General features: G+C 33.1%; 2 protein-coding genes across 8 annotated transcripts; both read left to right on the top strand.

The window, feature by feature from the left end:
- The first annotated feature begins 5,336 nt into the window (after nt 1–5,336).
- Nucleotides 5,337–10,683, top strand: LOC101263537 (uncharacterized). Of its 3 annotated transcripts, none has more exons than XM_069288647.1 (5): nt 5,337–5,551; nt 5,769–6,168; nt 6,485–6,640; nt 8,245–8,974; nt 10,126–10,683. In XM_069288647.1, the coding sequence occupies exons 2-5, from the start codon at nt 5,796–5,798 to the stop codon at nt 10,310–10,312; spliced, it is 1,446 nt and encodes a 481-aa protein (XP_069144748.1). In that variant the 5' UTR covers nt 5,337–5,551; nt 5,769–5,795; the 3' UTR covers nt 10,313–10,683. The 3 variants fall into 3 exon arrangements, with proteins under 3 accessions (XP_069144748.1, XP_019070963.1, XP_010325367.1); XM_010327065.4 differs by having other exon boundaries at nt 5,377–5,551; nt 5,788–6,168; XM_019215418.3 differs by having other exon boundaries at nt 5,366–6,168.
- A 3,495-nt stretch (nt 10,684–14,178) lies between these two features.
- Nucleotides 14,179–25,084, top strand: LOC101263834 (protein SPA1-RELATED 2). 5 transcript variants are annotated; one of them, XM_026032459.2, is made up of 9 exons: nt 14,231–14,368; nt 16,366–16,467; nt 17,224–18,719; nt 19,391–19,548; nt 20,574–21,402; nt 22,179–22,325; nt 22,829–23,146; nt 23,288–23,347; nt 24,252–25,084. In XM_026032459.2, the coding sequence occupies exons 3-9, from the start codon at nt 17,265–17,267 to the stop codon at nt 24,441–24,443; spliced, it is 3,159 nt and encodes a 1,052-aa protein (XP_025888244.1). In that variant the 5' UTR covers nt 14,231–14,368; nt 16,366–16,467; nt 17,224–17,264; the 3' UTR covers nt 24,444–25,084. The 5 variants fall into 5 exon arrangements, with proteins under 5 accessions (XP_025888243.1, XP_025888245.1, XP_069144745.1 ...); XM_026032458.2 differs by lacking the exon at nt 16,366–16,467 and having other exon boundaries at nt 14,179–14,368; XM_019215273.3 differs by lacking the exon at nt 16,366–16,467 and having other exon boundaries at nt 14,214–14,368; nt 17,211–18,719.
- The last annotated feature ends 28 nt before the right edge of the window (nt 25,085–25,112 follow it).

Below are 25,112 nucleotides of genomic sequence, written 5' to 3'. Positions count from 1 at the left end.
GGTAGCCTTGTGGTTTGGCTTGAAACAGGTCATTGTTTGTGGTATTATTCCACAATCATATTCTGTGTCTAATCACAGTGTTTGCCTCGGTTTTCTTATAGTACATAGTTAATTAATTTAATTTAAGTTATATATAAGTGTAATATATAATTAATTGTTATCTTTAGATATACCTTATATATGTTAATAGTGTAAATTTTGTTCATGTGAGCTTGTTTATATTATTAAATTTAAGTAAGTATAAAAGAAAGAGATTTTAATTGCTCGTTAATTAATATAATTTTTTCTTTTTATAATATTGATATGGACTGAATGAAGTGATCAATGATGACTTATTTAGACTATTACAATCGGATGTGAATTGGTGTATAATTGTTATGTTATTTCTTCTATATTTTAATATTTTTTTTGTATTTTGATAGTATTAACTGATAATTAATGTAAAATTTAATTAGTTTATGCTGAATTTTCATAATATAAATATAGCCGTTAGAATCTGTTATGGATTTTTACATTGTTTTATGTGTTTTTTACGACAATTATATCAGCTATATTAATCAATCTACATTAATTTTCTATGATATAGATATGAACTATGATGTGATCAATGTTGATTCATATAATCTATAATAGCTAGATTTTTAGTAGTGCATAGTTATTATGTTTTTTTGTATAGTGATAATATTAACTAGCAAGTAATTTAAGATTAATTAATTATTTTCATTATATATGTGTGCTTGCACGGGCGTGCAACAAGCCTGCGTTGTGTATATTTGGATTGGTGCATAGCTATTCTGTAATTTTTTATACTGAGATTATCTGTCAATTATCGTTGTAAGCTTATAGTTAACTTACGGCGTGATTAGTGATAACTCATATAACCGTTAAAACTTGCTTTGAAATTGGTGCATAGTTATGTATATTTTTGTCTAGTACTGATTACGTCTATCAATATACGTGTGATTAATAATGATTTATATAGTCATTATAAATTGCTTTGAATTGGTGTATAATTACGTGTATTTTTGTATAGTGCTAATTGCATCTATCAATATAAGCGTGATTAATTTACGACATGATTAATGATGACCTATATAACTGTTATAACTTGCTTCTAATTAGTGCAATATGTTTTTGTACTCTTCACATGTAAAGAGTTCCTATTTATAATTAGTTAACTCTAATAATTCATTGTAATGTGTTATTTATCCTTCACAATTTTTATTGCTTAATTCAAATGTGATATAAATTGTTATTTGAAATTGCCTTTTAAATAAAGCAAAAACTACACCTATGATAATTGGTTTTCATGTTAATGCAAGAATATGTTATTTTTGTATAGTGATAATATCAACTAGTAAGTAATTTCAGATTAATTAATTTATGATAGATTTTTATTTTATATGTGTGAGTGAGTGAGTGTGCGTATATGTGTATCTTTGAATTGGTGCATAACTATTGTTTAATTTTTTTATATTGAGATTATCTGTAGATAATCAATGTAAGTTTATAGTTCACTTATTACATGACTAGTTATGACTCATATAATCGTTATAACTTGCTTCGTAATGGTGCATAATTATGTATATTTTTGTCTAGTACTGATTGTATCTATCAATATAAGCTTGATTAATGATGATTTATATAGTCGTTGAAACTTTTTTTGGATTGATAAAATTGCCTGTATTTTTGTCTAATACTAATTACATTTGTCAATAAACGTGATTAATTTACTACATGATTAATGATGACTTATAACTGTTACAACTTGCTTTTGATTAATGCACAATGCTTTTGCACTCTTCACATGTAAAGAGTTACTATTTATAATTAATCAACTCTAGTCGTTCATTGTGATTTTTTTTTTTATCCTTCATAATATTTATTGCTTAATTCAAATGTGATATAAATTGTTATTTGAAATTGTTTTTTAAATAGAGCGAAAACTACACATGTGATAAATGATTTTCATGTTAATGCAAGAATATAGCTTCCTAAAAATTTAAAATCCAACTCTAGTCTTTGTTTTTATTAAAAGAAAATCCAATCCAATTATTATTTTTTTACAAAGCATAAAAAATTTAAATTAAACAAATAAAAATGAAAAAGTAAAATAAAATTTATGAAAGATGATGTATCGATCATTGTAATGGTACTCCCCTATTCATTTTTATATGTACATGAATCATTGTTGACTTGACATGTACATTTTTTACAAAATTATTAATAAAATAATAAGATGTGAAAATGCATTAGGAAATGAATTTTATTACTTAATAATAAATGTAAATAGATATAAGATGATAAATTATTTAATATTTTTCAAAAATAAACATCTAATATAAAAAGTAAAATTAGATCAAAGTAAAACCCTCCATTATATTTTATTTTGAAAGCTTTAATTGTCCCTTCTCCCCACTAAAAAAGATATAAAATAAATAAATACACAATTCAATAAAAATGTTTTTAAATATATGGCAGAATCTAATGCATGTAACATGTTGTTAATGAAGAAATCCTACTAGTCTCGGGCTGATATATTGTTTTTTAGATTTTATATAAATATTTAATTTAGATTATTTTTATTGTTCACTTATCAAAAAAATAAAAAATAAGACAATCATTGAAGTTTTTAAGAAAAAACGTTATTCCTTTGTACCAAATGCACCATCAATCTCGAAATTCTTAAGAAAAAAATTATCTTATTACAAAACTATATAGTAACTATTTCGGTAGTAAAATAATTTTCTCCCATCTCAAATAACTTTTAAGTATTTTAAATTATATAAAAAGTTATAATTTAGCTTACTTTTTAGTCAAGTTTCAATTATGAATTGAGAACTTCAGAAAGATTGAGAAATAAATGTAACTAATTAAAACTAAGACTATACTACTACAATTTTTTTATTTTTTTTATTTTATGAAACGTAAGACTAAGAAATAATTAACACCCCAAAAAGTTACGTAGAACACTTAATAGAATCTTATTGGCCAAAAATAAATTAGTTTCAGACTTTCAGTACACTTGCACATGCATAAGAGACAATTATGACATCTGAAAAAAAGATTATGGTAAGATACAAAAAGTTTAGGTGGCCAACGGGGATAACTAAGTTGTCTCTATGTTATTAACTTGGATTTTGATGGGATGATTTCTCCGTCTTCGATTAGAGTTACGTAATTTGAGCTTTTTGGAAACAACTTTTTAAAAAAAATATTATAAATATTTTTAAATTTAATATAAATTATTTAGTTTTGTTCTTTGACTATCGATTGTCTTAAAAAGACACTCATTAACTTAATTAATTAAACTTGGCGAAAGAACGATTGAGAAAACCCTTAAAGTTGACAAGATTTTAGGAGGTATATCACTCATGTTGCACGATCGAGGGTGTATTTAAGTTCAGTTAGTCAAGTAAGTATGTGTTTTTAAGACTGTTAATATTTTAGGAATGAAATTAATAATTCACGCCTAATTTAACGTTGGTTTCCAATACTTCTCTTTTTTTGTGTTGGAGGCGCCATATCCAAAATTGAGTCATGTAATATACGAAATCAAATTTAATCAGACCTTAATGTGAATATTCAAAACTCAAAAGAAAAAAAGAGACCAAGTTGTCTTTATAGTGATGCAATTGTCTAACTATAATCTTTGACAAAATACCTAATGACTGTTTAGTGAAAATGTCATCATATTGTTGTTTGTTTGAGCAAAATAGATAAATGACTTTTGGCTATATTGGCTTTTAGGTCACCTCACTAATAGTTTGATATACATTTGAGTTACTATATTTTTATCATCAAAAAACCCTCAAAACTAATAAACAATAGTATGTTTTTATACTTGTACACTCTAAATATGTTTGGTCCTTTCTTAGCACATTGTTAATTAGTTGTGGAACACCTATGATTATATTTGTATAATGATCTTGGATTAGAGCATGACTTGTTATATAACTTCTAGTCATCAAAGATGTATAACATTAATCATAAGATGGAGTTATTTCAAGTTATAAGAAAATCTTTGGGGAAATTTCTAATGATTTGTTTATAAATATGTATGTTTAAATTGTTTATCGATAAGTTATTATATATTTTGTCACAACCTATAAAGAGTAATTTACACTCATTATCAATGAATTGAGTGCGAGTATCACTTAAAGATGCAACAAATAATCAAATCAAAGTTGAGCAGAGTGTAGTACTGTCAAGTCTAAGGTTGAAATGTTATCATGTAAAATCATTTGCCCCAAATGACTTATGAGATGACAAGAGGATGATGGTTAAAGTTGTTATTATTATTCTATATTGACATAACACATAAATATGATCCTTAATTTGGTGTTAACTATCTTAACTTTGGGTGCGCACAAGTAAACATTTAAATTGTATAAAATTGGATAAATGAACACATTCATCCTACATGGTGCCCTATATGACAATTTCGTGTCTTACTTGGCGTCTTACATGAATTATGTCATGTAGAACATGTATGTCTACTTGTTCACTTTTAAACAAGTTTAAGTGTCTAGTTGTGCACACTCAAAATTGGAAGGACATAATTATCCGTTGAAGTCAAAATAAGGATCACATATATGTGTTATGTCTTTTACATTTGACACAAGTTGATACATGCATATTTGTATATTTATTTCATCATCTCTTAAGATTAATCATCATGGCCAATCAAGTCATGGTGTGATTGTAAGTACTCCTCCGTCTTTTGTTAGATACTTAATTTCAAGCTTTGACTGTATAATCACTTTTGTTAAAGAGCGTTTTACCCTTTCAATATGAATTTAGATTTAGTCGAACTTCAATATAAATATCAAACATCAATTGAAGCACTAAAAAAGTAACGAATTATTATACAAATTCTTCTATCACAACTCTCAAATATTAATTAGTTCTAACTAATCTAACTTGAACGCACATAAAAGGGAATACCTAGTATTTGTATCTTCGGTAGAATTTAATAAAATTACCACTTGTTAAAAGTGAGAGATTAAAAAAATTATCTCACAAACTAAACCAATCTCTCAATTACTTCCATTTGTCAACCATTTTCTTCCTTCCAAACACTACTAATCCTTGGTGGCCAAGTAAGTAACTAAAGTATAATTGGTTAACTAAACATTTTTTTTCTTGTGAAGATAAAAAGGAACATCTTTTATTTAGTGAGAATTTTCTTTTTTAAACTTAAAGTATAGTAACAGAATTAAGGGGTAAAAATTCAATTTTTCACATTATAATTTTCTTTTACAATAAATATTTTTAAAAAAGATAATATAATTGTATTGTGCAATTTAAATTTACTCACGACTTCAATGTGACTTAAAATATAGGTGGAGTTTTTTTCTCTCTTTATAATCCCGAGGACAGCTAATTCCCGCTTCATCTCCCTTGGGTGATGCCCCGTACACTGATATACCTTGTGCCACTGGACTTTCCACCTGAAACAGAAACTGCAAAAGTCACCTCACTAACCACTCGCCGGCCGTCTTCTTCACCGGCACCGGAATTTCACTCTCACTGTTGATCTCGCGAAACGGTAACAACTCTTTTCTCTTCACAAAATTTTAGGTTTTTAATTTTCAATAGGTTTTGCGATGAGTGGTGAGACGAAACCGGTGATTACCTCGCTTACTAGAAGCACATGGAACTCAGGAAAGGCATACGAGTTCGAACCAATGCTTTCCTCCTCTATTTCGCAAGCTTCCTCTATACCGGAACTGATTTTGTATCTAAAATCGGCTTTTCGTGATAAGGAGTTCTCTCTGGTTGAAGGAATTCTAATGGACCGTGATAAACAGCTGCGGGAAGAAAAGTTAAATATGGAGAATCAATTGAAGGATATGCAGAGGGAAAATGAAGAGCTAAAAAATGGAAAAGCTGAAGTTGAGGCAAAGCTGAAGATGTATTTGGGGAAGTTCAAAGAGTTGGAAAGTAGAGTATCACTTCAGGAGGTAGAAACTGCTAAAACTCGTACGGTTGATGTCTCAGTGATCCATAAAATGGCAGAAGATGCTGATGTTGTAGAAGTGAATAGTAAAGCTTCTGGTGCTGCTGGAGATCTTCAGGAGAAGCAGTTGTCACCACCTAGGGCTCCACCAGTTGATTCAACTGGAAATGGAAATGGAATTGGAAATGGTAAATCAAGAGATGAAGGTATTATTATGCTTATCTCTAGTTGAACTTTTTGTTACAGTTACGGACACAATTTGTATATGGTCTTCGATTTCGGTTAGGGACTTACAGTTATTGAGTGATGGTTTCTGTGCTAGGCTTAAGCTTTACTTATCTATGCATGCATGTTGTAATTTTTGCTTGGCTCTGGACCTAAACCTAACTTCTAAGTAGTTATGTGAAACTGGAAATGTGGTAGACACTGATATGGTAATCGTGTGCAGTGGATGTGGTTCATATTCCCTTGTTTATAATTTCAAAGTCTAGGATTAACATGGTCACTTGGGTATCACTGCAGGCAGTGGTAACAGAGACTTCATTTCAACAAAAATGAATATGTTTAATTGTCCTGATGTCCAGACATTGCATCCCATGCCTTCTGCTGGTGGTTCTGCTCAAGGCAATAGCAATGTTTCCAACATAGAAAAGAAAAGATGTCGTTCAGAGGAAGCAGGTATAGATGATTTGTCATGCTTATTCTAACATTTCTGTTGTTATTTGTGGCATTCAACCCACATCTCAACTTGTTTTTGTTTGACAAGTGAGAATGTCAACCCTTTTGGTTCTGTTTTGAGAATATCAATCCTTTTTGTATGTAAATTCACCAAAATATTTGCTTCTATGTGTTGCATGGTGTATTGAGAGCAGAGTCGAAAGGTCTTCACTCTCTAAGGAATTTATTATTGTTCATTTAACAAACTCTATCAAGCATACTTCATTGCAGCTTGAGCTTAGTCGAGAACGTAGGGTCTTTACCTTGTATCACATAACATTAATTGAAAAGTAAATGCAAACCAGCCTTTTGAATTGTTCTGTCAGCTTGTTAAAATTATTGTAACAACTTGAGATATTTGGGGATTAAATTATCAATTTCTTATAGGTCAAAAGGAAGCAAATGAACTCAGCTAGAGGGTGGAGTAGAAAGTTCATTTTAGCTCCATGTGGTTTAGTGACTGTTGGATAGTACCAATCAATTAAATAAGTAGCAGCCTTTTGACTTAGGAGCCTACTGCCAGCGGTTCTGAAGAATTTGCAGGCCAATGCACTGTTATCACATTAGATCTGGGAATATCAGTGACTTCTAGTCATAAAAAATGCATGACAATATCACTAACTTAGTCTCCTATAGTGTTAAAGCAGCTACTGAGAGAGTTTTAGTCAACTTTGTGAATCTATCTATCTGACCTCTCTTTCTTAGGCACTCTCACAGGGAGACGCATCTGGAGCTTTTTAACGATTACTTAAAAAAGAGCACTTGCTCCACTTTTTTAAGGTTAATATTCTTTATCTTCAACCCTTCAGGGTGGCCCAGTGGTTTGGGCTTGGGATTTCCATGTTGGAGGTCTCAAGTTCGAAACCCCTTGCCAGTGAAAGCAAGGGGTGTGCCTTTTGGGTCGAGCTCATCAGACCGGGCTTGCTTAGTGCGCTTACCTCTCCTATGTGGTTTGCGAGCTATTGCATAGGAGCGGGGGTTTTAACCTATGCGCACCCAAAGGGTAGCCGCTGCGGGTTTTCCTTGTCATAAAAAAAATGAATAGTTTTTATCTTCATTTTGATGGAAGTGTTATTTTCTCGTACATTTCTTTAGAGAATATTTTCTATATTTCATTTTTAAAGCCAAATTTCTTGCTCAGGTTGATTCAGATGCTATCCGCTCTTAAATAGAATATTATATTAACTCTTATATACATAGTACACATTTCACTTCTTTTTTTTAAAAAAAAAAATAAAATCCTTTTCAAGAAACAGAGAGTATACAATTTAAAAGTTGAGCTTATGTAGTCACTGTTACACTTACAGTGTAACACAAAGATCATTAGGTGCCTTGCCTTTTGGTCTTTTCAACTCTTGGTGTAGTCTAACCATGAATTCTGATTGAGGTTCTGCACATGATGATTGATTCTAAGAATCTGTATTCATCTTATTGGCAAGTGCATACACACTGATGTTTCCCAGCTTGTGGATTCGCCTTGGTAGCTCTCATATTTTATTAAAGGCAAATGTTTCTGATACTGTGTGCTTGTGCAAACTGAATAAATTTTTGGTGCTTTCTTTCAGACCCTCTCCTTATCAACTTGGTTTGTGAGAACGGAGCACCTACTATAGATCCATCAGCATGCGAAGCAGAAGGCGTTGTTAAGAAAAACTTTAATACAGCAGTTGGCAGGGCTGGGTCTTCAATTGTTGTTCACATTAGCGACAGCGATGATGAGAATGCAAAGGCTTGTGTTTCTAAAAGTAATGATGTAGGCAGGAATTCAACATTTCCACACCAGATAAAAGAACAGGATGTAAAGGAAACTTCAGTGTCCAAGAGGAAAAGAAGCTTATGTGATAGTGACAATGGTGGTGGTTCTTCATTTGGCAAACTAAAGACTAGATCTATTCAGGAATTAAATCGTGATGGAAAGCTGTCCTTTTCTCATGACAATTCCCATAAACCGGTGTTTGTAAGACGATGCGATGACAAAGATGGAGGGAAGTCTTATTCTCAACTATCTTCCAGAAGATCTGATTTATACAAGCTTGATGGGTCTGGTGATGATAGTTCTTCAGATTCTGAGAATGATCCCTTGAGTGACAAAAGTATGAATATGTTAATCCAAAAAGTTACAAAACGCAAAATTTTCTCGTCGGAAGATGATTTGAGGTTGTCCTTCGAGAAGGACCCTGAACTTTGTATGAATGCAATATGTGCACTTTATAGGCACCAAATTTCTCCAAACATCTCTTCCAAGGGCCTTTTTGCTACCAAGAGTCAGGGGTTGAGTCTATCTGATAAAATCAGGTGTGTACTTACTACTTACTACCTGATCCTTTGACAAGTTTATCTTTACTGTGTTAATATTGTAAGTTTGATTATTGAACTGCTATTTTACATTAGCAGTGTAACCACTAAGCAAGTGTTACTGTCAGTGTTTAATAGCAAAGAATATCAAGAATTCTATTCTTGTACTTATCTAGAAAAGGCACCATTGCTATGTTTCTTCTAATCCCAAATAATTTTGTAGTGTAAAATCTGGGACTGTTAGTAGTTGAAAAATTCTTTGTAGTATTTCGTGCTAAATGCACCTTATTTCAAAATGTCTCTAAAAGTCACTAATTGCGTTGCTAACATAAAAGAATGTCTAATAACTCTCTCGATATTGTACTTGAATGTCATTTGGGTCATATGAGATAATACCTTCTTTTGATTTGAGTCTTTTACAACATGGTATATATATTGGATTCGCTAGTACTTATTATCCTTGGGGCACATTTCATGTCTTTGGACTTAAGGTATTAGTAAAACTTTTCCTTGTATTCTTTGCACACACTGCTTGTGAGCTTCAGTTTTTTTGTTTTTGGTGCTAACGAAGCTAAACTTGGGAGGAACATTTAAATATGCCTTCATTTGATGGAATAACTCGCATTTAGCTTCTGTGAACCTCTTTTCTTGGCATCAATGCTCAAGTTATTCAGAAAATGATCAAATTATAATGGTTTGATTGGTACTGTAGAGGTTGGTATCCCAAAATTCCAGCAGAACATCATTCTTTTTCAAGGTGGTTAGTGCCAAAAATTGTGGAGTTGAAGGTTAGAAGTGGGGGTAGTGAAAACGTAGGGAGAAGACACTATAACACCAAAACACAAGGACAACATTCAAATTTAATAGAAACAATTTAAAAGGAGATTGTCTGCTGAGGTTTTGTGTTTGAATATAGACCCAAGACAGATACTTGTGTCATTCCTATTGTGGGGTAAGTGATCTGTGATTGGGTCTGAGTCCAACCACTTGATCCGATCTTGTTGCATTTGTTTATTCCAATTGTCAAATTGAACATGCAATATCCCATTTGTTTTGATAATGAGTGTGATTGTTTATCTTATGGCTTTGAATGTAAGTTTCTTTAAACTGGTACTATATCCATTAACTTTTATGTTTTTTTTCTTGTGCAGCATAGCTGCTTTGGGTGAATATCTGATCGATGGGGATCCAGAAAATAAACTCAGAAAAGCCGTGGAAGAAGTACGTCCAAAGGATCATGCAGAATGTAAAAGATTAGCTACTAAATACTGCGACCAACTATATCAGATATACCTTAACAAGGAGGATCGTTTGTTCCTCCCAATCTGTAAGTTCTAGTTTAGCAGAAAGGCGATCTTGCCTCTCTGCTATACATATGCTCTTCCAAGGAGAACTATACTAATATGAACTTCCAAATTTTGACCACTCCTACTCCCCAGTTATTGCTGCACAAGATATAAGCTTTTGCTGTGGCCGCTAGTAACCAAGACACCTTTCTGATTCACCTTTTGTTACTTTGGTGTGGATAGTTGATTATGGATAGTTACAACTGATATATATAGGTTTTGATGATCATAGATGATTTTAGCTATGTAAAAACTTAGGAATATATTTTGCATTCCCATGAATCATGTTGAAGACTTGTTCCCCTTTTCATGTAATGTTCTTATATTGGGGCCTTTTGGCTTAGTCATCTCTTGGTTCCTTAACTTGTCTCTCTTTCCTGCTTTATTTTAGCTTTAGAAGACCTTATCATTGGATTAGTATGTCCAATAGGATGGTTGAGATTCGTCCGATCAGAGATTTCGAATTGGAATATTTTGTCTATTCTGAATTAAAAATTTCGAATTGAAATATTCTCAGAGTAACTTGGCGCGAACAAGGTTTCAGAACTTATGTAATTAAAGTAGTATAACATAAAGCATGTTACAACGGGTAAAGTCTCGTGTTAGTTGAGAAATGAATTGACGGTTCACTTATATGCATTGGAATAATCTTTCTATTATGATTTAGCTTTTAGAGGTGTGAGTTAAGTCTAAAATTTTAATTTACTATGGTATTTTTCATTTCTCAATAAAACTAAAGTAAATGCTAAGTTAAATGTACGAGCAAGCTCCTGTATCAATAATCAGTATCCTCTACCTCGAAAGCAAGAAAACAAAGAAACCCAATGAGCTGGAAATGATAAATCTATATATGGAGAAAAAGTTTGGTCCCATGTGGATAAATAAATAAACACAAATTAAATTAGGTGCTTCATTTTAGCCCATTGTACTGTTGCAAACTGCTGGCGGCTTCACAACCGTTGCTTCAACACTATTGACTTCTTCTCATCAACGCCATACTCACCCGACGTGGATGATTCATTGCCACTTCATACATACTCCCGCTCTCGATTACGTGGACGTCGAAACTAAAAAGTTGTTAAAAAAAAAAAATTTCTTTTACTTTTATTATCATATAATATTTGATATTCATATAGAGAGGGATATTAATTAATTTAAATTTATATCACGTATTTCTACTCTTGATGTAAAAGTTACGAAATGAAGGGAATAATTTTTTGTTGCCTTTTGATATTCTATATTAGGGGTGGGCATGGTATAGTAATATCGAATTATCACATCATATCGAAATTTTTGATGTCTTGATTTTGATATTATGATATTTGATTTTTTTTTTAGATATTCGATAGAAATAACATACCGAAATATCGAATAGCATATCGAAGTATATACAGTGGCCTAGCCACATGGTAGCCAAGTGTTAAAATACCGTATATATAAGTAAAATGATTCACAAAATAATTAAATAGTATATTTTGGACACACTTAACACAATAAGTTATTGTAGCCTAGTGGGTTTCACCTCTTTGGAATGGGGTAGTGCTCGTGTGTTTGAATCTTAACAGTTAAACTTTTTTAGAAGAGTTTTTATTGTGCTATTTCTAAATACCCTTTGTGAAATTTTTGACTCCAACACTGAATATATAGTTTACATAAGTAATATATATATTATTAAAATACTAACAAATATGCAACCTAATATTAGTATGAACTAAATGTTTAGAAGTTGAACCTTTGACTACAGTTGTTTGTATAATACAATGGAAATCTTTTTTAATTGTTGAAGTCATACTACTCTATTATACGAGTATATATTAGTTGAAGTTGAATGAACTATTACTATCAATTTACTATGCCACAAAAATACCGAAATAAAACTTCAAAACTCTTTTCCTTCTGCCCAGCTCCCCGAAAACAACGTTCGACTTGCATGTGTTAAGCATATAGCTAGTGTTCCTTCTGAGCCAGGATCAAACTCTTTTTTTGAGTATGATTGGGCCCCATATCAAATTAAATTGATATCGTAATAATATAATAATTTTGAAAATAAAATAGCAAAAGTACGATATCAAAAACTTCAAATACTTTATGTACCATATGATGCCCAACTCTATTTTATATTTATATTAAAATTTGATTAATTTAAATTTATTTCAAAATAATTCACATATTATAATTTAAATTGAAATTCGCCTAATTTATATATATATATATATATATATATATATAGAAATAGAGACCACATTCAATCGTGATAGAAAATTATTTTATATTATTGATGTATAATTGTATATATAACTAAAAAAAAATCTATTGTACATGCATTAAAATCTCATCAAAGATTTTCTTTTCTCTTGTGCTTTCATTTTATATTCACAAGCTTATCTTTAGAAAAAAAATCAAACAAGTGGGTAAGCACAACAAAACAATACTAAATTATATAAAAAAGGGTCGAATCAGTACTAAAGTATTGTGTGGCTTCTGAAAATTTAATAACCACTACTTTAATGTTCAAAAGTACTAATTTAAAAATATAATAAGCACCATATTAAAAGGAAATATGCTTTAATCAGCAGCTTAGACCAAAAAAAAAATTAATATAAAGTCTGATTGAATTTGTGCTATCGGATGATTTTTAAATGAGGATCTCAAGATTTAAAATACTCTCTTTCTAATAAAATTTGTTACATGAAATTGATCTAGTGCAATGTATATATCTTATATAATTTACGTGCTATTGTACTATAGCAAAATTTATCATGTATATATTTATAAAACATCAATGGCAGATTTCCTAGCTAACAGATAAAAAAAAGATAAATTATTATAACTTATCAATAAATGTTTTAAGCATTAATATATGTGTCGATTTAAATTTTTGTTATTTTGATTTTTTTTTTGGGTAGAAATCCACTAATTATTCAATAAATAAATAAGAAAATATGAACCCACTAAGCATAATCTAACTGATTTTGACATGTTATAACCTTATTTTTACATGTTAAAAATACATAATAAAAATACATGCTTAATATGTACACTCACATGTTGATAAATTTTACCTAATAGAAGTGTATTACTTCACTCACGAATAGATAAGATCAAAACACGCCATAGAAAAAAATGAATAGATAAAATCAAAATTTCTACTACATATATATTGTGTATATGTATACTCATTGTATACGAACATCTATATATATATATATATATATATATATATTATCACACTCCTTTCTTTTCAACTAAAAGAAGTGATAATATTCTTTTTTTGATCTATCAATTATGGACTTTTTTTTTATTTTGATCTTTGTAGTGTATGACTTAATACATTTAACTAAATGTATGTGGTCGTAGGAATTATATTGTATTTGAACTTTTATAAGTATATTATCTTTATACGAAGTAATGATAAAAATTTAATTGTACACTAATACAAAACGTAATAAAATGATGAGACAATTAAGCTTAAAGGGTATTTCATTATGAATATGTAATTTTTATTTGACCATAAAACTTTTAAAAAATTTAACATATATATTTCATTTCAAACTATTTACAAATCTATATCTTTCTTTAAGAATTTTTAGAATTCAACTTAAAAATTTAAAAACGTCAATATATATATATTTCATTTCAAATTATTCACAAATATTAAAAAATAACCAAATTTCCAAATGACATTTTCACTTTAAAAACAAAAAATATATTTTTCTCCATATTATCAATAATGAAAAGACTAAAAATGTTATTTAATCCTAAAAAAACAATACTTACTCACTAGTCACTATAATTAAACATTTAATTAGTGGTTAGTAATTAATGAATAATAAAATATTCAATTTAGGCGTTTTAGATATTATTTCCATTTCAGGTAAGTCCGATAAGACTTTCCCTTCTTTCTCCTCTCTTTCTCTTTCACACAAAAACCTCTTTTAATCCTTTTTTCCATGGCTCACAAAATTCACCATTTCTCTTCCATATCGACTTTTCCCTCCCTCTGCTCCCTCATCTTCCCGTCGATTCTCCGTTTCTCAGGCGAATATTGGTAAGTTTTGCTGCAAAATTGTTTCAATATGTTCATATTTCGCTTTATCGCTTCAATTTATTTCGTCACTCTGTTGTGAATTGAACTGTTCGTACTTTATTGTTTTGTGACGGTGGAAGAGATGAAATAGGACCGAGATTAACTGAGTTTTGTTATTTGTTGTTGATGAGCTAACCTAATTTGCTTTAAAAGGAAAGTTATTTTGTTTTTAGTGTCGGTATGAATGAAATGTTTGTGTTTAGTGGAATTGGGTTTTGAAGGTTTTATATTGTATACTTCTACTGATTTAGGATAGGGCTTAGTTGATTGATGCACTGTTGATAAGCTATTGAGGTATTGGATAACCTTGCTAATATGAAAATAGTTTAAAATGTGTGTTTAATTTGCTCGGATGGTGATGTGGAGTACATGCTTAATAGGGAAACTAGAAATTAGGATGTTTCCTTGCTTAATGAAAGAGAAGAAAATAGCTGAATTTTGCTCTTTGTTGTTAATTAGCTATTCAAATTTGCCTAAAAGGATTTTTCCCCCAGTGTCTGTATGAATGAGATGTTGTGTGTAGTGGAATGGATATAGAGGTTTGTATTGTCAACTCCTACTGGTTTTGGATATGACTTAGTTGATCGATGTACTGTTAATTAGTTACTCAGCTATTCTGGATGTTGAGGTATTGGATAAGTTTGCTAATATGTAAATAATTTTGCTGCTTTAAAATGTGTGTTTGATTTTGATGTATGTGGTTAATAGAGAATCTAGAAGGATGTTCAGGCTATTATATTGTTTAATGGAAGAAAAGAATTAGAGAAGAAAATAACAGAATTTTGCTCTTGGTTGTTAATTAGCTGCCTAATTTGCCTTAGAGAGAGTCTTTTTAGTCGTGGAATGAATTTTAGTTTTGATGTATAGTGGAACACATATTGAGGGTTTATATTGTCTACTTCAACAATAAGCTACTCCGGTAAGCTTGCTGATTTGAAAATAATTTTGGTGCTTTAAAATGTGTGTTCGATTTTTACCAACATTTGTAGAGTACATGATTAATAGGGAAACTGAAAAGTTGGAGGTTCAGGGTATTATCACTGTTTAGATCTTCTTAGATGTGCTGTTGCTTGATATTCTTGTACAGGGTAATGATGTTTTAATTCCTTCTCTCTTGGAAATGTAACTAGTTATAGGAAATTCTGAACTAGTTTTTAGAAAAATTGGATAGGAACAATGTTTATATAGGTAGTAGGGCTTTGTAGTCAACGTGGGAAAAATGCCCTATCAGAAAATAAGGAAACCTAATTAACCAAATTCCCTGATTTAAACATCCTCCAATTTGATTCCAGCTCCACTAGCAATAACCTACAAACATACAACTTCTCTTACTCGACTACTCCTAGAGTATTCCTCTGTTGATGGTACAAGTTACCTTTGGCAAAAATAAACATATCATTTTTTTTTGATAAGGATATTGCTCTGACTTGTAGAAGCAAAGCATTTTCTCTGACATGGAATACGTGATCTCATTAATAGTTCTATTTGCCTCAGCTATGCTATGAGATCCCTCCTTTTTGCTTCTGGCTAACAGTCTTGCCAAGCACTAAGATTTGTTTGAGATTCTCGTAGAAGTATGCCAAGAGAAGGTTTTTCCTTGGGTTCACTAAATCACCCTAAAGCTGATCAAACAAGTCATGAATACACAATATAAGAATACTTATTCCTGATGGTCACTTTCTTAAACTGCCTATAATCAATGCGCATCCTCATTAGTAGTTCTATTTTGCCTCATCTACGCTATGAGATCCCTCCTTATTGCGTATGGCTAACAACCTTTGACTAGACTAAGATTTGTTTCAGATTCTCGAAGAAATATGCCAAAACAAGGTTTTTTCTTGGGTTCCCATTTTGGTAGCTCCCCTTTGAATATCTGTCATGTATGTGGTCATTTGATTGTTTGACTATCTGCTCATGCTTCAATTTATGATACAATGACAATTATGTATCATTTTAAGGTGGTCTATTTGGTGGACTAGATGAAGGTTTCTTGGTGGAAGCTATCTGGTGATATGCACATATAATCTCATGATCAACAATTTGACCAAAAAATTGATCTGGTGTGGTGCCACTGTCAGCGATTGTTTTAATGCTCTGCCGTTTAGTGGGGAGTAAGGATGGCAATGGGGCGGCGCGGGGCAGGGCAGGGCCGGTTGAGCTTAACCCGCAAAAGTTTTAATCCGCCCCGCTCCGCCCTGCATAACAATTTCTTTTTAAAATCTTCAACCCGCCCCGCCCCGCATAATTTTTTTATATTTTCCTTTTCTTGTAAAGTTTGATACCAAAAATAAAATTCGTAAAATTTAAGTCATTTTTTGAGTTGTATTAATTTAATAGATAATGACTTAAAATTTTATTTTCTAGAGCCTAATTGGGAAGCATGTAAGAAATTGTATTAGTTTTCATTTAACCATTTTCATTTACTATTTTTAATATTTTAGTAACTTTAAAGAAACTATCTTAATAGATAATGTACTATCACTCTTATTACATGTAAAAAGTAAAAATCCGCATATAAGGCATAGACCTGCAACCTGCCCCACATTAATTTTAAAAAAAACCACTTCAATCCGCACCGCCCCGCCCCGCCCCATTGCCATCCCTCCTTTCTTTTCTCTTTAAAGGTGCTTGCTTTACTGAAAGATCTGTGCCATTTTGAACTAACTATAACACCTTTTGACAAACAAAAGAAAATGGAAAATATTGTTTATTTTTCTATCACGATGCACTAGTTTTACCCTTTGGCTTGAGTCATCTCACTAGTTTAACATATGATCTAAAGTTTTTTCGGTCCCTTGACAAGGTTCTATTTGCAGTGCTATTGAAACATTTTATTAAACTAGAACATATTGACATTATGGATGAAGCTGTTGACGAAGCTATTGGCGATGAGGTAAACGGACTGGATGCCATTGATGGTAGACAACTTCGAATTAAGGAGATTGAGTATGCTTTGAGGTCTGGGAACTCCATTATGCTGCAATCGCATGAAGTAGTCACACTTGGTGAGGGTGATCATTACCAAACTACTCCCAATTTTTATACACATATTCTCGACAGAAAGAATCTGGACAGGATAGGATCTTCAGAACATGCAAGTTCTAGTCCCCGCTGTATGAATGATGCTGGGCTCATGGTTGAAGAATTGACTCTGAGAAACTACAATGGGAAAAACTTGGCTGTAGTTGGTACCTTGGGCAATAAAGAAACAATGCATATTAGACCAAACCAGTGGTTTTATCAGCTAGCAGGGGGATCTGCATGCGCAAGCTCACATGGGGAAGCTGCCTATAGAGACAGGTGTAGGGCATCATCGGGTATCTGGGAGGAAGAAGATGGAGACACATTATTTACCGGACTTCTGAATCAGAACCAGAACACATCAAATGAAAACCATAATCTAGGCGGAGAAAATTTGCAGAGTAATGGTGATAAAGCTATTTTGAACAATGTATTATCCTCTCCTGAGGGTATCCGTACTAAGATTATCTCCAAGTCGGGGTTTTCCCAGTATTTTGTGAAAAGCACATTGAAAGGCAAAGGAATCATCTGCAAAACACAGTTACCCCGAGTATCTGCTAGTGAGTCTCGAGGACAGATTCATTCGCAGTGTACTAATGCTTCTTCCACTGTTGCAAGCATGGATGCATTTGTTAATCCCAACGTCTATCATGATGGGATCAGTTTAAGAGAACGGCTGAAAGCTGGGGGGAATAAGTTAAACAAAGATGAAGGCTTGTACATCTTCAAACAAGTTCTGGGTTTGGTGGATTTTGCTCACTCTCAAGGAATTAGTGTACAAGACTTGCGTCCATCTTGCTTTAAATTATTGCACTCAAACCAAGTTGTATATAGTGGAGCATCTGTACGCTCTCAGTTGAATGAATATGTGGTTGATCGAGGTGTTTCCCTGTCAGAGAATAACCAGAAAGAGAGAAGTTCAGCTGGGAAAAATATTTCATCCCTGGTTGATCCTTGTGTAAAGAAGCAAAAACTTAGTGAAAACATGCACCAGAAGATGAAGTGGCCTCAATATCCCTTCATGTCAGGCCATAAATCCGCTTCCAGAAACACAAAATTAAATGCTGCACCAGGCTATGAAGATGAGTCAAATGAAGAGGATTGCCTCAAGAAAGAACCTAACAACCCGAGCAAATTTAGATTGCCTCAGCTATCCATTATGTCAAAACCATCGCTGACTTCCATGAGCTTTAAGTTGGAGGAGAAGTGGTACACCAGTCCTGAGCAGTTTACTGAGGGTGGCTGCACATTTTCATCAAATATCTACTGCCTGGGGGTTCTTCTCTTTGAGGTTTCAACATAAACTTCTAGTCAAAATCTTTTCTTTTTCTTGTCTCATTTATGCAGGAAGTTCAATCACTTTGGCATGAGATTTATCTTTCTGAGTACAATGAAATTCATTCTTGATCTCATCATCTCTTCTAGAGTTTGGGGTTTTTCACCATTCTGTTGTTATTTGTTAGAGGTCCCAACTAGTGCTGTGAATACTTTGGAAGTTAGACAGGAGTACGATGGGGGTCATGTGATGTTGAAGTCTTGAGTGAGGTGGATAGTTTGTTTCTAGCTTAATTAGTGAATAAGGTGGACCATATATAAGTTTCATTAGCTAGGGTGTGTTAGAATCTGAAATTTGTCATGACTTCTCTAACAAGGTCTATTGTTTATATTACTTCCTCTAAGATACGTTCACAATCATCCTTAGTCTTTGTAGACATGGCAGAATATGTATCTACAATACATAGATGCTCCTAATTCTGTGTAGACTCTCTACATTTTGGTAAAGTGTATCCTTGAGTTATCCCACATTAATAAAATTACTTACCTTATCAAAAAAAAAAATATGTGCTAAGGTTTTGTTCAGTAAGCAAACAAATTACTTTTCTCCATATTTTAAGTGTCCGTCTTAGAGCACTCGGTTGATACTGTATTTTCATTACTCATAAGTTTTTCTTTGTCTTTCAGTTGCTTGCCTCATTTGACTGTGAAAGCTCTCATGCTGCTGCAATGCTGGATCTTCGCCATAGGATTCTTCCCTCTTGTTTCCTATCAGAGCATCCCAAAGAAGCTGGATTTTGTCTTTGGTTGCTCCATCCAGAACCTTCAGCACGTCCAACAACAAGGTGGTCAAAATTTCTGGTTCTGTTTGTTTTATCTTGGCTTCTTGAATGGGAATGCTGTGAATGCCTTATGGAAAGAGTTTGACCTAAAAAGTTCAGTTACTGAACTCGTTTAGTGTTTGAGATACTATTGGTGATTTAGAGAGCTTTCAGATAGTTGATACCTCTAAAGTTATCAATTGTGATGGCAGACATGACCGTAAGGAAAGGGACAAAAAAATAATTAGATTATGATCGAGCTAGGGCTTCCAAAGTATGATATTGTTCATGACTTAAAGTTTGGACATTATAGTCCAATTTGTTATCTGTGCTAATTGATGTACTTTTATTAGAAATGACACTCAAGGGAAGTGCAGCCATTTACAAGAGCTTCAAGTTTTTTTGGCTTTTGTACAAGGGGTGTTGAGTCTTTTACATCTGGAGGTACTGAAACTAGCAAGCTGTTTCAACTCACATGACTACAGATCCGCTTTGCAGTTTCACCGATAGAGTATAGCTTGTCCAGCATCTCTAAACTTAGTTTTGAGAACAGTGGTAGTCAAGCCTTTTTTTCAATTCAATGTTCTTTTCTTTCCCTAGAGTGCTGGTTAGACATATTCTTCATAAACAGAACAGATGAGGCTAGCATATCATTTTGTGCATAAAATCATTTTCTAGTTGACTGTTGAACCTTGGAATAAGTGGCATCTTTCTCAAACAGTCTTTTTGATTTTAAAATTATTCGTCAGGAGATGTTATTTAATGAAAAAATAGAGAGAATCATTTTATGGAGAGATTAGTTATGGAACTTTAGGTCTGATCTATGCATAACGAACTACAAGGATTATTTTTAATAAGATGAATTTACAAGTTCCAGGGCGGAAGTTTTAACTTTTGCTTGCTATAAGACTGTGGTTTTCTGAATGTGACTCGTTAATGTGTAGTTATGAGTGTTTTGAAATTTGAAACCTGCCAGTTTCTTTTTCAGTCTTTCCTTTTCATTAGTATTTTCGCAGTAATTCAGCTATCTCATTACTGGTATGGAACAGGGAAATCTTACAATCTGGAGTTATTGCTGAGATTAAAGAATTACCTGGAGATGTCTCACTGTCATCGATTCACGAAGAGGAATCTGAGTCAGAGTTATTATTATACTTCCTCATGTCACTGAAAGATCAAAAGCAGAAGGATGCCACAAAGTTAGTGGAAGAACTCAAATGTATAGAAGCAGATGTCCAAGAGGTTCAGAGGCGTCGAAGCAGCAAAGCCCTTTTTCCGTCATCACACCCAGAGTCTCTTGTTCAGCGGCAGACCAGGTTTATTCAGAAAGGAGCATCAAGTTCAGATGAGTATCCAAAGCTTCCACCTGTATGTGAAAATGAAACTAGATTGATCAAGAATATCAAGCAGCTTGAGAGTGCTTACTCCTCCATGAGATCCAATATTCAGCCGTCTGATAATGTTGCCATGGTCCGTAGAACTGAAGAACTTTTTAACAATCAGGAGAACTTTGTCTCGCCAGAAAATGATAAAGAGAAGTATAGACCCACAGATCGTCTTGGAGGTTTCTTTGATGGCTTATGCAAGTATGGTCGGTATAGCAAGTTCAGAGCAAGGGGAATACTAAGAAATGCAGATCTGAATAATTTTGCAAATGTCATTTGTTCTCTGAGCTTTGACAGGGACGAGGAATATTTAGCTGCTGGTGGGGTGTCGAAGAAAATTAAAGTATTTGAGTATCATGCCCTCTTTAATGATTCTGTTGACATTCATTACCCAATTATTGAAATGTCAAACAAATCTAAGCTCAGCTGCATTTGCTGGAACAACTATATCAGGAACTATCTGGCTACCACTGACTATGATGGAGCGGTTAAGGTGTGTATTTGGTTTTAGTTTTCTGTCAGTGGCATGGGTAGAGTATTGCCTTGTATGTATGTTGAACCTGTCCCTTGCTCATAGTTATTGCTTATGATGACTATTGAGGTGATTTATAGTTAGAAGGAAATTATCTTCCGAATGTGGCGCTCCATGCTGAATTTTTGTCGACTCAATTTATAAAGGCTTATGTTCATCACACATCTTTCACTTAAGGAGTGAGTTGCACTGTAGCATAAGAGGCTTGGATATATCTGTTTCGCTTATATCTAGGCAACTTACATATTTCTTCTTGTTCGTTTTTTTAGCAATACAGAGCATGTAGAAAAGTTGTGGTGAATGTGATACGTTGACTGTGTGAATGTTGTACCCTTGTTCCAGAGGATAAATTGGTTCATCCACTAGAATTAATTTTGGTTTTGGAGCACTTTCAACTGAGAGAGGGTTGGCTATGATCCTTGTATGACATAACTACCTGATTTCTTTTTGCATATCTCCTAATTTCCCTTTTGATATAAGTTATTTAAACAACAAATAAAATATGAACTTGTAGACTTTGCATCTCATCCGGTCTGTCCTCTTTTTCACCCAATTTGATTTTCCTGGTCTTTGTTTTGTTTAATAACTGTGATGTTTATTCACCCTTGTATAATGTTTTTGACATACTGCTTAATTTTCGCAATATTGTTTTGCTGCTCATAAATCTGACCTGTAAATGCTGGTGTTAACTTCACTACTTTTATCTGAATACCTCGTGACTTTGGGAATGATTTCAGTTATGGGATGTGTCTACTGGTCAAGCTTTTTTGCATTTGACTGAGCATAATGAAAGGGCATGGTCTGTAGATTTTTCTCGTGTGGATCCCACAAAGTTAGCCAGTGGAAGTGACGATCATTTGGTGAAACTTTGGAGCATCAATGAGGCATGCTTCCCTCTTTCATGCTATTCTATATTATATCTCCATGTTTTGATTGAGAAGTTCCCTCCCCCCTGCCCTCCTTCCAACACAAACCTCCTTGTTGGACAAAAAAAAAGGTCATAGTTTGAAGTTCAGTGTACAGTAAAATGCAAGGAAATAGAAGTTTAAGATGATTTTGGATTTATACCGTGTGCATTCCTCTCAAAATTAGAATAATGAATATGACAGAATGTGAATGTTCTACTTGAGTACTTGTCCATAAAATCACTTGCTTGTTTCTTTTGGGTGCAGTGGCACTAAAGATTAGCATATATATAATCTCTGTTGAACACGGAGAAAAGAAAAGTCACCTGTACATAGTCCACTTAATCTAATTTAATGAAAAAATTAATTCAACAAAATATTCATGAAGGTATAGAAAAATAGATATCCACTTTTTCTTCATATATGTGATATTATCTCTTCTTTTCATGGAGTTCATTGCTTCAAATTTTCCGTCTGTGCAGAAGAACAGCGTGTGCACGATCAGAAACAAAGCAAATGTTTGCAGTGTTCAGTTTTCACCTGACTCCAGTCATTTTCTGGCTTATAGCTCTGCCGATTACAAGACTTATTGCTACGATCTTCGTAATACCTCAGCTCCTTGGTGTATATTGGCTGGCCACGAGAAATCTGTTAGTTATGCAAAATTTTTGGATGCTGAAACGCTCATTTCTGCATCCACTGACAACAGTTTGAAGATATGGGATCTCAATAAAACCAATCCAAGTGGCTATTCGACCGATGCTTGTGTCTTAACCCTTAAAGGGCACACCAATGAGAAGGTTGGCTATTAATAGAATATCAGTCATTTTTGGTCGTATATCTATGAGATCCAAAATTTTGAATTGCTTGCTTAATCATACTATCTTCGCTATCAGTACCATTATTTCTGTATGAACTGACATCTTGTCTTTTATTGTTAGAATTTTGTGGGATTATCTGTGAACAATGGATACATAACTTGCGGGTCAGAAACAAATGAGGTAGGTTCCTTGCTCCCTGTTTTAATGAGGAATACAACCATATGAATCTCTTCTATTGCTATGACTGAAGATGGGAACTAATAGGAAGGGAGGGTTGAGGTGTTAAGTTTGACCCTTACCTATTCAATATACAGTCACGTACCATTGACATTGATAATGTTGATTTGTTTGATCAAGTTATTGGCTGTCTCCTACATTTTAGTTTTCTTGCAAAAATATAGTAAAACTGAGGTCCTAGTTTTTTTCTGTGTCTTGCAGAAGAAACACATCTTGCTAGTCATTTGTGTCATTCACTTCCCCAGAAAAATGAATCAGTGTTGCACTGTTGTTGAGTTGAATTTCCTCATTTGCAACCATATTATGCTTTGCAAAAGAAGAGTTATTTAATTCACTTTCTGCATTGAGTTAAAGGAGCCATATGTAAAAGATATTCTTACATGTAGTTTTTACGCAATGAAACCCCCATGCTAAGAACACAGAATTTGCAAATGTAATACAGTGTGTGTATTTATCGTTTTGTGCATCTATTGCGCCAACTTTTTTTATTATGACAAGCTGTCGTGGTAGACAATTTCCTGGAAATTTCTTTGACCCAAAGCCTTTGGCTGCTAAGATAGGAAAGTGTTGGAAATTAACAAGAAAGTGAAAGGCAGCTGACACTTAAATTCCTCTGAATCATGTCTTGCAACATGTTCGGAATTTGAAACATGAAAGCAGACGGTTTGTTCTTGTTTTACAGGTTCCTCCTCCTATCAAGCATTGCATGCTGAAAATTATTTTTTCCAGTTACTTTTTCTTTGCTGTAACTCTCTGACAACTTGTTGACATCCAAACAAAGTGAAATAGAAAAGCATACAGAAAAAGGAGAGGACTTCTTATTTATAGGCTTATTTTTTCCCTGCAGGTCTTTGCTTATTACAAATCTCTGCCTATGCCTATTACTTCTCACAAGTTTGGCTCTATTGATCCAATCTCTGGTAAAGAGACTGATGACGACAATGGACAATTTGTTTCAAGTGTTTGCTGGAGACAAAAGTCAAACACTGTTCTGGCTGCCAGTTCCAGTGGCTGCATAAAACTGCTCGAGTTGGTTTAGACATAGACCAGCTGAAGAATCGCAGTCTTCATTTGCTCCTTTCTCGTCAGGTTTCCTGGGAAGCTTTGTATGGATCATGTTGAAATGCAGCTGTATGATTTCCTTGGTAATTTCTGGGATATCTTCACTAAAAAGTTTTAAGGCTAAACTTTGAGAAGGGACCTGAGTCTGGTACTTGTCTTGACAATTTTGGGTTGTTTGGTTAAAAACTTTGGAATCTGAACGGAGGGAGTCTTCTTTTTTAAACTGGAAAGAGAATGGTTGCTGAAATTACTCGCTCAAGGGCCACATATGCAATGTTCCTGAAGATGCAATGCAAGTACATTCCTGAAGACATAATTGCCTGAATCTTGAGATATCCCGCAAAACAGATTAAACAGAATATTGATGTCCTCCATATTTTGGAAGGCTCACGGTGTAGCTTAGTGAAGTCCGTATGAAATTGCAGTCGAGATAAATTTTGTTGGCGTGTGGTGTTCATTTGTACATCTAGATAGATACGGGCATTGTAAAATCATGTCTTGGGAAGCAATATAGTTGACGATGAGTTATTGTACATGTCATAATTCCCTTACCCTGACATAGCAATATATAAAAAAGTTGTACATTGACTTGTCAATTGAATTTTTAGTGCTTTGCCATTTCTTTTGTGCCAATTTGGGGTATAGA

This window comes from Solanum lycopersicum, chromosome 8 (assembly GCF_036512215.1).
Source record: "Solanum lycopersicum chromosome 8, SLM_r2.1".
In the NCBI taxonomy this organism is placed as follows: domain Eukaryota; kingdom Viridiplantae; phylum Streptophyta; class Magnoliopsida; order Solanales; family Solanaceae; genus Solanum; species Solanum lycopersicum.
This window is presented reverse-complemented; position numbering and strand designations above follow the sequence as displayed.

Excerpts from the sequence above, each read along its gene's own strand:
- LOC101263537 (XM_019215418.3), top strand. The coding sequence starts at position 5,610 with ATGAGTGGTGAGACGAAACCGGTGATTACCTCGCTTACTAGAAGCACA. Across the intron at positions 6,641-8,244 it reads ATGTCGTTCAGAGGAAGCAG|ACCCTCTCCTTATCAACTTG; the intron begins GTATAGATGATT and ends GCTTTCTTTCAG. Across the intron at positions 8,975-10,125 it reads AGTCTATCTGATAAAATCAG|CATAGCTGCTTTGGGTGAAT; the intron begins GTGTGTACTTAC and ends TTTCTTGTGCAG.
- LOC101263834 (XM_026032458.2), top strand. The coding sequence starts at position 17,265 with ATGGATGAAGCTGTTGACGAAGCTATTGGCGATGAGGTAAACGGACTG. Across the intron at positions 18,720-19,390 it reads TGGGGGTTCTTCTCTTTGAG|TTGCTTGCCTCATTTGACTG; the intron begins GTTTCAACATAA and ends TTTGTCTTTCAG. Across the intron at positions 21,403-22,178 it reads ACTATGATGGAGCGGTTAAG|TTATGGGATGTGTCTACTGG; the intron begins GTGTGTATTTGG and ends GAATGATTTCAG.